At 34.3% G+C, this 14064-nt stretch overlaps 1 protein-coding gene across 3 annotated transcripts in view; it reads left to right on the top strand.

The window, feature by feature from the left end:
* Positions 1 to 14064, top strand: part of LOC132374815 (membrane cofactor protein-like) — a 54532-nt gene that overhangs the window by 28349 nt on the left and 12119 nt on the right. For 2 of the 3 annotated variants that reach the window (XM_059939064.1, XM_059939055.1), the window contains exons 6-9: positions 6563 to 6745; positions 7145 to 7189; positions 7301 to 7345; positions 9092 to 9139. In XM_059939064.1, coding sequence (XP_059795047.1) covers positions 6563 to 6745; positions 7145 to 7189; positions 7301 to 7345; positions 9092 to 9139 — 321 coding nt within the window. The remainder of the gene's footprint in view (positions 1 to 6562; positions 6746 to 7144; positions 7190 to 7300; positions 7346 to 9091; positions 9140 to 14064) is intronic. The other variant, XM_059939071.1, reaches the window with a different exon arrangement.

Raw genomic sequence — 14064 nt, 5'->3', positions numbered from 1 at the left:
ATAAAAAACCTTCTCATGAAGCGTACTGCAGGCCCCATGTCCTCACTGGGGAATTATACCAAACGTTTAAGGAATAAATAGTATTAACCCTACACAAAGTTTTCAAGAAAACTAAAGAGATAGGAATACTTCTTAACTCATTTCATGAGGACAGCACTGCTCTGATACCAAAAACAGACAGAAACATTGCAAGAAAATTACAGACAATATCCAAAATGGGCATAGAACTAAAACTTCTTAACAAAATATTAAGAAATCAAATCCTCGCCTATAAAAAAATAAGAATACATCATAATTAAGTAGGATTTATTCCATGAATGCATGGATGATTCAAATTTAAAAATTAATCAGTGCAATTTACCATATCAAGAAACTTTGAAGAAGAAAAAAAAAACACTCTTGCATTCCTATACACTAACAACAAAAGATCAGAAAGAGAAATTAAGGAAACAATCCCATTCACAAATGCAACAAAAAGAATAAAATAACTAGGAATAAACCTACCTAAGGAGGTAAAAGACCTGTACTCAGAAAACTATAAGACACTGATGAAAGAAATCAAAGATGACACAGATGGAGAGATACACCATGTTCTTGGATTGGAAGAATCAAATTGTGAAAATTACTATACTACCCAAAGCCATCTACAGATTCAATGCAATCCCTATCAAATTACCAATGACATTTTTTACAGAACTAGAACAAAAAATCTTAAAATTTGTATGGAGACACAAAAGTCCCCGAATAGCCAAAGCAATCTTGAGGGAAAAAAATGGACCTGGAGGAATCAGACTCCCTGACTTCAGACTATACTACAAAGCTACAGTAATCAAGACAATATGGTACTGGCAAAAAACCCAGAAATATAGATCAATGGAACAGGATAAAAAGCCCTGAGATAAACTCACACATCTATGGTCAACTAATCTATGACAAAGGAGGCAAGGATATACAATGGAGAAAAGACAGTCTCTTCAATAAGTTGTGCTAGGAAAACTGGCCACCTACATGTAAAAGAATGAAATTAGAGCACTCCCTAACACGTACACAAAATAAACTCAAAATGGATTAAAGACCTAAATGTATGACCAGGCACTATAAAACTCTTAGAGGAAAACATAGGAAGAACACTCTTTGACATAAATCATAGCAAGATCTTTTTTGACCACCTCCTAGGGAAATGGAAATAAAACCAAAAATAAACAAATGGGACCTAATGAAACTTAAAAGCTTTTTGCACAGCAAAGGAAACTATAAACAGATGAAAAGACAACCCTCAGAATAGGAGAAAGTATTTGCAAATGAATCAACGGACAAAGGGTTAAGCTCCAAAATATATACACAGCTCATGCAGCTCAATATTAAAAAAACAAACAACCCAATCAAAAAATGGGCAGAAGACCTAAATAGACATTTCTCCAGAGAGGACATACAGATGGCCAAGAAGCATATGAAAAGATGCTCAACATTACTAATTATTAGAGAAATGCAAATCAAAACTACAATGAGATATCACCTCACACCAGTTAGAATGGGCATCATCAGAAAATCTACAAACAACAAATGCTGGAGAGGGTGTGGAGAAAAGGGAACCCTCTTGCACTGTTGGTGGGAATGTAAATTGATACAGCCACTATGGAGAACAGTATGGAGGTTCCTTAAAAAGCTAAAAATAGAATTACCATATGACCCAGCAATCCCACTACTGGACATGTACCCAGAGAAAACCATAATTCAAAAAGACGCATGCACCCCAATGTTCATTGCAGCACTATTTACAATAGCCAGGTCATGGAAGCAACCTAAATGCCCATCGATAGACGAATGGATAAAGATGTGGTACATATATACAATGGAATATTACTCAGCCATAAAAAGGAATGAAATTGAGTTACTTGTAGTGAGCTGGATGGACCTAGAGTCTGTCATACAGAGTGGAGTAAGTCAGAAAGAGACAAACAAATATCATATATTAACGCATATATGTGGAATCTAGAAAAATGGTACAGATGAACTGGTTTGCAAGGCAGAAATAGAGACAGATGTAGAGAACAAAAGTATGGACCCAAAAGGGGGAAAGTGGGGGGGAGGCGGGCGGTGTGGTGTGATGAATTGGGAGATTGGGATTGACATGTGTACACTAATATGTATAAAATAGTAAGTAATAAGAACCTGCTGTATAAAATATATATATATAATTTAAAAAAAAGAGAGAGAACTAATGAGAGCTTAGAGTATGCTGCATATCCTCCCTTATTTGAGCCCAGAGCCATTTGCTTAGACAAACCTTCCCTTGAATATATTGGACAATTCTGTCTCCACTTCTCATTAGCTCTGTAAGTTGTTTAACTTCTTTGAATGTCAGTTTCTGCTGCAAATAGAATGCCTAATGTAATGTTTATTTTAAAGATTACATCTTCTATCATGTGCCAAAAAAACAAAAATAAAATAAAACCACACATGATCACCTTAATAGATGTAAAAAAAAAAGAGTGTATGACAGAATTTATCATCTTTTCATTATAAAACTCAGCAAATAAGGATATAAGGGAACTACCTGAAGCTGACAAAAGGTACCTATAAAAATTCCCCAGCTAACATTATACTTAATAGTAAAAGAATAGTTTATTTTTACTTAAAATGGAACAAGACAAGGATGTCTACTGTTAACCATGCTGTTCGGCATTGTATTGGAGTTCCTAGACTGTACAATAAGGCATACATATTGGAGAGTAAAAAATAAAATAGACTTCATTCACTTATGATGATTGTTTTTGTAGAAAACTTGAATGGCTGAAGTTTTAGCAAGGTTGCAAGATACAAGATCAACATACAGAAATCAACTGTATATCTATATACTACTAAAACACCATTAGAAATTGAAATTTTTCAAGTACTGTTTATACCAGCTCCAAAACATGAAATACTTGCATATAAATCTAGCCACGTATGTGAAATATTTAAATGGTAAAAACAACTAAACACTTATAAAAGAAATTAAAGAAAACCTTAATAAATAGAGAAAATTCAGTGGTCATGGATTGGAAGACACAATATAATAAAGATGTCAGTAATTGATCTGTAAATTCAGCACAATCCCATAAAATCCCAGCAGAACTTGACAAATAGGTTCTACAATTTATTTAGAAAGATAAAAGAACTAGAATAGTCAATATAAATTTGAAAAAAAAATTATAGACGTTTCATTCTACCTGATGTCAAGACTTCTTATAAACCATGCTCTAAGGAATATAATCAAGACAGTGTGGTATTGGTGAAAGGATAGCCATGTAGAGCAGTGGAACAGAATAGTGTCCAGAAATAGACCCTTTCAAATATGTGCACTTGATTTCATCACAGATATACAAACAATTCATTGGAAAAATGGTAAAATTACAGGCTCAATTTGATATACATTATGCACAGAAAGAAGAAAGCACCTCAACCTATGTTAGCACCATAGACAAACATTTACTCACAATGAACCAAAGACTTAAATGTAAAACCTAAAACCTAAAACCATAAGGCTTTTACTAGAAAACGTAGAAAATATTACTGCCTTAGCCAAAGATTTCTTAAATCAATGCTAAAAGCATGATCCTTCTTCTTTAAAGAAAAAATATTAATTGGACTTATTAAAAACTCAAAACTTCTGCTTCAATTACACTGTTCAAAGAATGAATAAAATGAGCCACAGACTGGGAGAAAATGTTTGCAAAATACATATCTGCTAATGGACTTGTATACAATATATAAATAACTCTCAAAACACAATAAGAAAAGAACCCAATTTTTTTTTAGATGGGCAACATATTTGAATAGATCTATTTCACCAAAGAAGACATATGTATGCCAAAAAAGTACATGAAAAGTTGCTTGATATCATTAGTATTACAGAATGGAATTTAATACCATAGTGAGGTATCACTAAACAGCTATTAGAATGGCTGAAATTAAAAAAAAAAAAACCTAAAAACTAACAATACCATTAACTGGCAACTATATGGAGCAATTGGAGCTCTAATACATTGCTCGTAAGAATGCAAAGTGGTATGAACATTATGGAACACAGTTTGGCAATTCCTTATAAGGTTAAATATACATTTACCATACAACTCAGCAACATAAATAAAAAGGTATGTTTATATAGAAAGCTGCATGAGAATATTCACAGCAGCATTAGTCATAATCGTTCCACACTGGAATTAGTCCACATGTCCTTCATCTGGTAATGGATGAACAGCCTATACCACATCCATACAATAGAGTAATACTCTGCAATAAAAAGAAATGAACTCCTGAATCATGCAACAGCAGGAATGAATCTCAAATGCATTATGCTAAGTGAAATAAGCCATACTCAGAGGCTGTGATCCCATTATGACATTCTGGAAAAGCAATGTTATAGGAACAGAAAACAGATTAGTGGTTGGCTGGTTGGATAAGGTGGTCGAGAGGTGGGGAGGGTTGATTACAAAGTGGCATGAGGAAGTATTTGGAGATAATGGAACTTTTGTTATTGTGCAGGTAATTACATGATTATTTGAATTGATCAAAACTAATACAGCTGTACACTTAAAAGGGTGAGATTTACTGTATGTACTTTGTTATCTAGTAAACCTAACTTAGAAGAAAATCATTAGGTACAATTAAGAGCATATTGGCCCAACAGTGAAAAATATCAGTGACAGAGCAATAGAAATCCACCATGATTTGAAAAGAAAGATTAAAATAAGAAACAGAGAGAAAGACCTTTGGGAGAAAAAGCAAAGAGTCAAACATACATGTAACTGGAGTTTCAGAAGAGAGGAGAGAGAAAAATGTAGAAAATCATTTCAATAAATACTGGCCAAAAATTATCTAAATTTGATCCAAAACAACAACCCCACAGGTCTGGGAAATTCACTGACCCTAGCAGAATAAATTTCAAAAATTTACCAAGAAACCCCCACTAAACTAAACACAACATGGTAAAACTACTGAGAACAAAAGAAAAAGTAGCCAGTGAGAGGGAAAAACAAAAAACAAAACACAAACATATTACATCCTCCCTCTCCTCACCCAAAGTAAGAATGACATGACAGCTGACTTTTGTTAAGGAACTGTTGAAACTACAAGGCAATAATTTCTGCTAATGTGCTGAAAGAAAAAACAGCCTAGAATTCTCTGTCAAAGAGAAATCTTTCAGAACTGAAGGTGAAATAAAAACAGTTTCAGATAAACAAAAGCTAAGAGAATTTGTCATTAGCCAACCTGGACTATAAGAATTGATAAGGAAGTTCTCCTGGCTGAAGAGAAATAATACCTGATGGAAATTCAGACCCAAAAGAAAGGAGAAAGGACACTCTTCTGGTTTAAAAGGCAGTGTATTATCTGGCCCTCATCTATTACTCAGATTTAATCTCATAAGATATTCTCTTGAACTCACTGCCCAGCCCAGTGTTTCTTGATTTTGTTTTTTCCTAAATTCTGCCAAACCCATTAGGATCTAGGATCCTGAATCCTAGAGGGTCAGGATGAGTATTTTACTTTTTAAGAAGTAGAGTAGAATGGGAAATATCAGAGTACACTGGTCTGAGGGCTAAGTAGTAATTTTTAACGTTATCTCAGGCCTGTTTGTTTATATCCTGGTTTACAATGTAAAATGTATTTCTTTTTTTTTTTTAATTTTTAAAAATTTTTTATTTATATATATATATATATTTTTTTTTTTGGCTGTGTTTCTGTGCGAGGGCTTTCTCTAGTTGCGGCAAGCGGGGGCCACTCTTCATCGCGGTGCGCGGGCCTCTCACTGTCGCGGCCTCTCTTGTTGCAGAGCACAAGCTCCAGACGCGCAGGCTCAGTAGTTGTGGCTCACGGGCCTAGTTGCTCCGCGGCATGTGGGATCTTCCCAGACCAGGGCCCGAACCTGTGTCCCCTGCATTGGCAGGCAGATTCTCAACCTCTGTGCCACCAGGGAAGCCCAAAATGTATTTCTTGATCTCTGGGTTACAGTCCAGAATGTTTGGAAAACACTGCCCTAACTCCACTGGCCTTTGTACTTCTTGAACATCCCAGTTCCTGTGTGTTGTTGTCACCTGAGAACATTCTTTTTCATATCTTGGCATGGCTAGCTTCTTTTCAACTTTTAAATTTGAGCTCAAATATTACCTTCTAAGAAAAGTTTTTGCTGCCTTTCTAAAAGAGCAGGGTACCGCAGTTAGTGTCAGCATGATCTTAAAAAAAATCCTAGAGCTAAAGAGCATTGAAAGTTTCTTTTGAACTTACCCTGAATTTGTGTCTGGTACTCAGACCTTTCTCAAAACTTGTCAATAATGGAAAGAAAATGTAGGAAAGCAAATAAACTATAATGACAGCCTGTTTTAGGTGGGAAAAGGTTATTAGATTTCTCCAGATCTGTTCACCTGGAATTCAAATGCACAAAGTCTTTTTTTTTTTTTTTTTTCAATAAACATCTTTTCATTCCTCTTTCTTTCCACTGGAAATTATTACTTTGCACTAGTTTTTCTGGTCCTATGTGAAAGCAGCTTTCCATTAATTCTGGAATTTCTCCGTTTTTCAGTGGTCAAATGTGTATATCCATATGTTGAAAATGGAGTGATAGTCTCAGGACTTCGACCAAAATTTTACTACAAAGCGACGATTGTATATAGATGCAACGAGGGTTTTAAGCTTAATGGCAGCAACAAAATTGTCTGTAGTGCGAACAGTACTTGGGAGCCTGAGATACCAACATGTATTAAAGGTATAAATATTGTCGTTTTCCTTTGTTTTTTTTTTCTTTAAATATCATTGACATTAAATATCAATGATAGAGAATAATAAAAAAGAAACAATTTTCGTATTTAACTGTCTTGTATTCATTTCTATGATAGTTGTACGACTTCACATTCACAAAGAAATCTGCTGTTGCAATTTTGGATGTCTTTATAGGGTCTTAGCATTTCATGTACATCACACACATATATAAATTTCTCTTGTTTGGCATTTTTTACATGTAAAAATGAATAGCAATCGTTTTTCAGAGTAAATTGAAGCATAGAAAGTTTTACCTAAATAAGAGTGAAAGGCATAATTCATATTAATGAAAAGAAAATAATAATGCCCAAGTTTTTTATTCAGTCTACATTATTTTGTTTTCCAGAGTCAACTACTCCTAGTACCCAGCCTCCAATTTCCAGTGCCTCAGGTTTAGTAACTACCTGCATATATTTTTTCAAAAGTCTTTTAAATTCCTGGTGAAAATGCCAGCAGTAACTCCCAAGTGTTTGATCCAATCTACATTTTTTTTGTTTTCCAGTGTCAACTCCTCCCAGTTCCCAACCTCCAATTCCCAGTGTCTCAGGTCTAGTAACTTCCTGCTTATATATTTCAAAATCGTTTACATTCCTTGTGATTTTTTTCAAAATCTTTTAAATTCCTATGATTTACACTCATCAATTTTAGGAATGAAAGGAAGAAGACCATATTAACAGCCATTTTAGTTGTTACGTTTAGTGACTTTAAAATTATTTGCAGTAGTCTGCAGATGTAAGCAGGTGGCAAGTTAAGTAAACTTTAAACATGTTTACTTACATGTAAAATGATTAAAAGATGGTTTTTTTGGTGGATGATTTAAAACCTTCCTTACTGAGTGATAGTAAATTTAAAATGGGATCCATTTAAAGCACTTAGCACAGTGCCTGGTATCTAGAAAGCTCTTAAAGGTAGCTTGTATGCATTACAGCATAACTCAAATTAATATTAATGCAGAGGAAGGTCCATGGCGTCTGTTTTTTAACATGTATGTTTTCTGTGTCATCGACATTGATAATTTATTCATTTTAAAAGTGATCTGTTGACACCTTTACAGGGTATCTTCTGGGTCTAGGACTATGTTTCTTTTCCCAGACCGTGACCAGTTTGGTTCTGCAGGGACTACTGATTAGCTGCTCTGCCTAAGACTTGAGAGACTATTTTGATATGGTGGAAGGAATTATCTTCCTGATTTCAGGGCTGCTATCTCTGGCTTCTTCTCTTTGGTTGCAGCAGAAGCAAGAGACAAGAGGAAGAGAGGAAGAGCATTAGCCTGGGCAGACTTCACTCAGGGTCCCAGTGTGGCTCTGCTCACTAAAGTAACATCATTTCTATAGGTTCCAGTGTCCCATTGTTTAATGACTCAAACAAATGTCATCTACTGGCTTTTAATTTGTTTACTTCCTATTGTCCTAATATTTTAAGGACTGAGGGTAATTTTTCATGTTAACATGGTAATTAGAACACCTTTTTATAATTCCTGTAAACCTGGTATCCAGTAATCTCCTTGAGTACCTTGGTGAGGGCTGTGAAGTTTTGGGGGGGGAAAAGATGTTTTTTTTGGTGGATGATATTGACCCATCCTTGTTTACTCACATGGTCCTATTGGGACTATGCACTGTGGTATACTATGTTTGTTGATAGGCTCTTTTGAAAGAATTGACCATAAGCATTTTATAAAGGATTTATAAAACACTGATACAGTTTAGTGTTTGAAGAAGAGAGAATTGTGAGGACAAATTTATAAAGAAGGTAAACTACAGGGAGTTTTTTTTAAATATCAAAAATCCAAATTCCTCATGAGACTGTCAATCATTTTTTATCATCAGTTAGAGAGTATGAAAAGGATCATTAGTGACATATAATGGTGATAAGGTAGATCTGATTATGCAAATATGAAAAAATGTGGGCAAAATACTAAGTGGAAAAGAAAAGGATACAAATTATGTAATAGGATACTATGTGGATGGTATTTTTTTAAAGATTCATATCTTTATTCTGAACACATATTTTTATGGTTTATTATTAGTTAACTTCTAGGATTTCCATTATATAATACAAAGCCATAGTGAACATCCCATAGTGAACATTCTTATGGATACATTCGTATGTACTTGTGTAAATATATATTTTAGGTTAACTTCACAGAAGCAGAATTGCAAATTTTAGGAAGTATGTGTATTTTTCATTTTGAGAAATAATTCAATTTGAGAAATAATCTTTTTAAAAAATCAAAAGTAAATCCATAATTTTGTATTGATAAGTCTGGAGAATTGAATCAAATTTCTTTTTCCAGATTCCAAGCCTACTCATCCAACTACGACTCTGGGATCAAGTCATCCAGGTTCAGCAGTTCTTTATTCTACATATATTGCTTAGAACTTTTTAGGGTGATGAGTGAAAAATGATGTCACATATTAATTTGCATTTATTTAATTATCAGTGAAGCTGAGCTTTTTTCATCTACAGTTATTTATTCATGTCCTTTTTTCATTTTTCTATTTGGTTTCTAAAATATTTCTTGTTGATTTGTCAGAACTCATCAAAGCCTGTTTAAAATGAACTTTTTTTTCTAGGTTTTTTTTTTTTTTTTGCCTTATATTTACTAGTCAGTTTTCTTTTAAAATTTTATATTATTGGGTATATATATTGCTTTTTATAACTTTTAATTACATAAATAGTATATGAATATGAATTTGTAAAATTTCAAACATTATGAAAGCATACAGAGTAAAAGATTACTTCTCCTCCTCTTTCTCTAGTCCATTTCCTGAATCATCACTTAATAGTTTAGGGTATCTTTTATTATTTATTTATTTATATTTATGGCTGTGTTGGGTCTTCGTTTCTGTGCGAGGGCTTTCTCCAGTTGCGGCAAGTGGGGGCCACTCTTCATCGCGGTGCGCGGGCCTCTCACTGTCGCGGCCTCTCTTGTTGCAGAGCACAGGCTCCAGACGAGAGCACAGGCTCCAGACGTGCAGGCTCAGCAATTGTGGCTCACGGGCCTAGTTGCTCCGCGGCATGTGGGATCTTCCCAGACCAGGGCTCGAACCCGTGTCCCCTGCATTGGCAGGCAGATTCTCAACCACTGCGCCACCAGGGAAGCCTAGGGTATCTTTTTATTTCTGTACATCAACATCTTTATATGTGTACTTATACATATTTTGGCTTTTTTTTTTTCGTAACCAAAAATGGCATTAGGCTGCTCATATTTTTCTGAAACTTTCACTTTTTCCATTTAATGTCTTGAATTGGGGTTGTTTTTAGATTTACTCCCATCCTTTTTAATGATGACTTTAATATATACCATATTTGACTATTCTCCTATTTTCTCATTTACATGTGCATTTTACATTGATAGGTAGCTAGCTGGGCGTACTGATCTTTTCCCTAATGGCTATGACTCTGTATCCTTCTTATAAAAGCTTCAGGACTTCCCCATGCTGAAATTATATGAACATCTTAACCATACATCCTGATTGCATTATTTGCATTACATCGTTGTTTTATCTGAAATTCATTGTGGTATGTGGAATGAGATTAGGTTCATCTCCATTCCACCCACCCCATCTAATGGCTAAGTAGAACTATTTGTTGAATAAGTTGTCTTCTCTACAGCTGTTTTGAAGTGCCAATTTTTATCATACATTAAGTAAAGTCATAGGTGTTCTAGTCTTCTCTCTGTTCCCTTGATCTCTGTCCATTCCTGTGCCCCCACTAAGTCGATTTTTTGATGGCGGTACTATGATATGTTTTAATATCTGGCAGAAGACATCCTTTTCAGAAATGTTCAGACTATTTTCTATGTTAATTTTTCTAGATAAAATTTTTTTTTGACTATTTCAGCCATTTTAAGTGTACATTTCAGTGGCATTAAGTACATCACTACTAGCTATCATCACAACTCTTTCATCATCTCAAAATGAAAGATTATATCCATTTAATAATAACCCTCCATTCTCCCTCCCCTCAGCCCTGGTAACCAATATTCTACTTTCTATCTCTATGGATTTGACTATTCCAGGTCAAGAAGTAGAATCACTTCTGACTTATTTCACTTAGCATGATGTTTTCAAGGTTTGTCCCTCTTGTAACATGTAGCAGAACTGTATTCCCTTTTATGGCTGAATAATATTGCATTATTTGTATATACCATATTTTGTTTATCCATTCACTTGTTGATAGCCACTTGGGTTGTTTCCACCTTTTGGCTATTCTGAATAACACATTGGCTTATATGGTAATTCTGTGTTTCCCTTTTTGAGGAACAAACTTAGTGTCTTCCTCAGTGGCTGCACCATTTTACATTCTAACCAGTGATACACATAGGTTCTAATTTCTCCACATCTTTGTCAACACTTATTTTTCTGTTTTTTGATAATAGCCATCCTTATACATGTAAAGTAGTATCTCATTGTGGTTTTCTTTTTTTTTAATTTCCCTAATGATTAGTAATTGATCATCTTTTCATGTGCTTATTGGTCTCTTATAGATCTTCTTTGGAGAAATGTCTGCTCAAGTCCGTTGCCTATTTTTGAACTGGTTTTTTGTTGTTGTTGAGTTTTAGGAGTTCATTATGTATTTTGGATATTAATCTCTTATCAGATACATTATTTGAAGATGTTTTCTCACATTCTGTGTATTGCCTTTTCACTCTGTTGGTAGTGTCATTTGAAGCACAAAGGTTTTTAATTTTGGTAAAGTCCAATTTATCTATTTGTTCTTTTGTTGCCTGTGTTTTTGGTGTGACATCCAAGAAATCATTGCCAGATCCAATATCATGAAGATTGTCCTCTATGTTTTCTTCTAAGCATCTTACAGTTTTAGCTCTTAAGTTTAGTTCTATGATCCTTTTTGAATTAATTTTTGTATATGATGTAAGTGTCCAGCTTCACTATTTTGCATGTGGATATCAGTTTTCCAAGAACCATTTGTTGAAGAGATTGTCCTTTCCCCATTTTTCCCCATTGAATGTTCTTAGCACCCTGTTGACAGTCATTTAACTATATAAGCAAGGGTTTATTTCTGGGCTTTCTACTCTATTCCATTAGTCTGTGTGTTTGTTTCTATGCCAGTACCACTCTGTTTTGATTATTGTAGCTTTTTAGTATGTTTTGGAACCAGGAAGTATGAGCCCTCTCAACTTTGCTCTTCTTTTTCAAGATTTTTCTTGGCTATTGCTAGTCCCTTGATTCTATATGAATTATAGGTTTGATTTTTCTATTTCTGCAAAATGGATTCTCAAGATGGTGATGGGGTTGCATTTAATATGTAGATTGCTTTGTGTAGTGTTAACATCTTAATAATATTAAGTCTTCCAATCCATGAACACAGGATGTCTTTCCATTTATTTATGTCTTTAATTTCTTTTCAGCAATGTTTTGTAGTTTTCACTGTATGAATGTTGCACTTCCTTGGTTAGTTTATTCCCAAGTATTTTATTCTTTTTGATACTATTGTAAATGGAATTGTTTCCTTAATTTCCTTTTTGGATTGTTCATTGCTCATGTATAGAAATGCAACTGATTCTTGTTTGTTGATTTTGTAACCTGCAGCCAACTTTGCTGAATTCTTTTATTCTATCAGGTGTGTGTGTGTGTGTGTGTGTTTATGTGTGTGTGTGTGTGTGTATGTGTGTGTAATGTTTAGAGTTGTCCTTTTATAAGATCATGTCATCTGGAACAGAGATCATTTATTTCTTCTTACCCAATTTGGACGCTTTTTATTTCTTTTACTTGCCTAATTGCTCTGTCTAGAACTTCCAGTGTTATGTTGAATAGAAATGGCAAATGCAGGCATCCTGGGTTGTTTCTTATCTTAAGGGAAAAACTTACAGTTTTTCACCATTGAATATGATGTTAGCTATGAATTTTTTATAAATGGTCTTTATTATGTTAAAGTTTCCTTCTATTACAAATCAGATTCTAAATTGTTTTTAAGCCCTCCTGTACCTTTTAGTTTTTTTGTTCTGTTGAGATATAACTGACATAGGGCACTGTATAAAGTTTACATTTTACATCATAATGATTTGGCTTGCATACATCATGAAATGATTACCACAGTAAGTTCAGTGAACATCTGTCATCTTATATAATACAAAATTGAGGAAATAGAAAAAAAAATTTTTCCTTGTGATGAGAACTCGTAGAGTTTACTCTCTTAACAACTTTCTTACATAACATACAACAGTGTTAGTTATATTTATCATGTTGTACATTACATCCCTAGTACTTATTTATCTTATAACTAGAAGATTGCACCTTTTGACTGCCTTCATGCAATTCCCCTTTCCTCCCACCCTCTGACTCTCTTAACCACAAATCTGATCTCTTTCTATGAGTTTGTTTGTTTGTTTTTGAAGTATAATTGATCTACAGCACTATGTTAGTTCCTGGTATACAACATAATTAATATTTTCATACATTTCAAAATGATCACCATGGTAAGTCTAGTTACCATCTGTCACCATACAAAGATATTACATAACTATTGACTATATTCCCCATACCTTACATTTCATACCCATGACTCATTTATTCAGTAACTGAAAGTTTTTACCTCCTAATCTCCCTCATCTATTTCTCTCCTCCCTGTACCTCGAATCCTCTCCTCCTGGCAGCCACCTGTTTGTTCTATGTATGACTCTCTTTCTGTTTAGTTATGTTTATTTGTTTTGTTAGATTCCACATATGAGTGAAATCATATAATATTTGTCTTTCTCTGTCTGACTTGCTTCACTTAGCATAATACCCTCTAGGTCTATCCATGTTGTCGCAGTTGGCAAGATTTCATTCTTTTTTTATTCCATTGTATGTGTGAATGTGTGTGTGTATATATATATATTTATGGATAAAGAAGATGTAGTGCGTGTGTACAGGAGGGCTTAAAACCAATTTAGGATCCAATTTGTAATAGAAGGAAACTTTAACAAAGTAACATTCATCTATGGATGGGCACTTAGTTTGCTTCCATATCTTGGCTATTGTAAATAATGTGCCAGTGAACATAGGGGTGCGTATGCTTTTCGAATAAGTGTTTTCATTTTCTTAGGGTAAATACCCAGTGTTGGCTTGTATGGTAGTTCCATTTTTAATTTTTTGAGGAATCTCCATACTGTTTTCAATAGTGGCTGCACCAATTTACATTCCCACTAACAGTACACGGGGGTTCCCTTTTCTCTACATCCCTACTGGTATTTGTTATTTGTTGTCTTTTTGATGATAGCCATTCTGACAGGTGTGAGGTGATATATCATTGTGCTTTTGATTT

The sequence above is a fragment of the Balaenoptera ricei genome, chromosome 1 (assembly GCF_028023285.1).
Source record: "Balaenoptera ricei isolate mBalRic1 chromosome 1, mBalRic1.hap2, whole genome shotgun sequence".
In the NCBI taxonomy this organism is placed as follows: domain Eukaryota; kingdom Metazoa; phylum Chordata; class Mammalia; order Artiodactyla; family Balaenopteridae; genus Balaenoptera; species Balaenoptera ricei.
The sequence above is the reverse complement of the archived record's forward strand: the minus strand, read 5'-3'. Positions and strand labels throughout refer to the sequence as shown.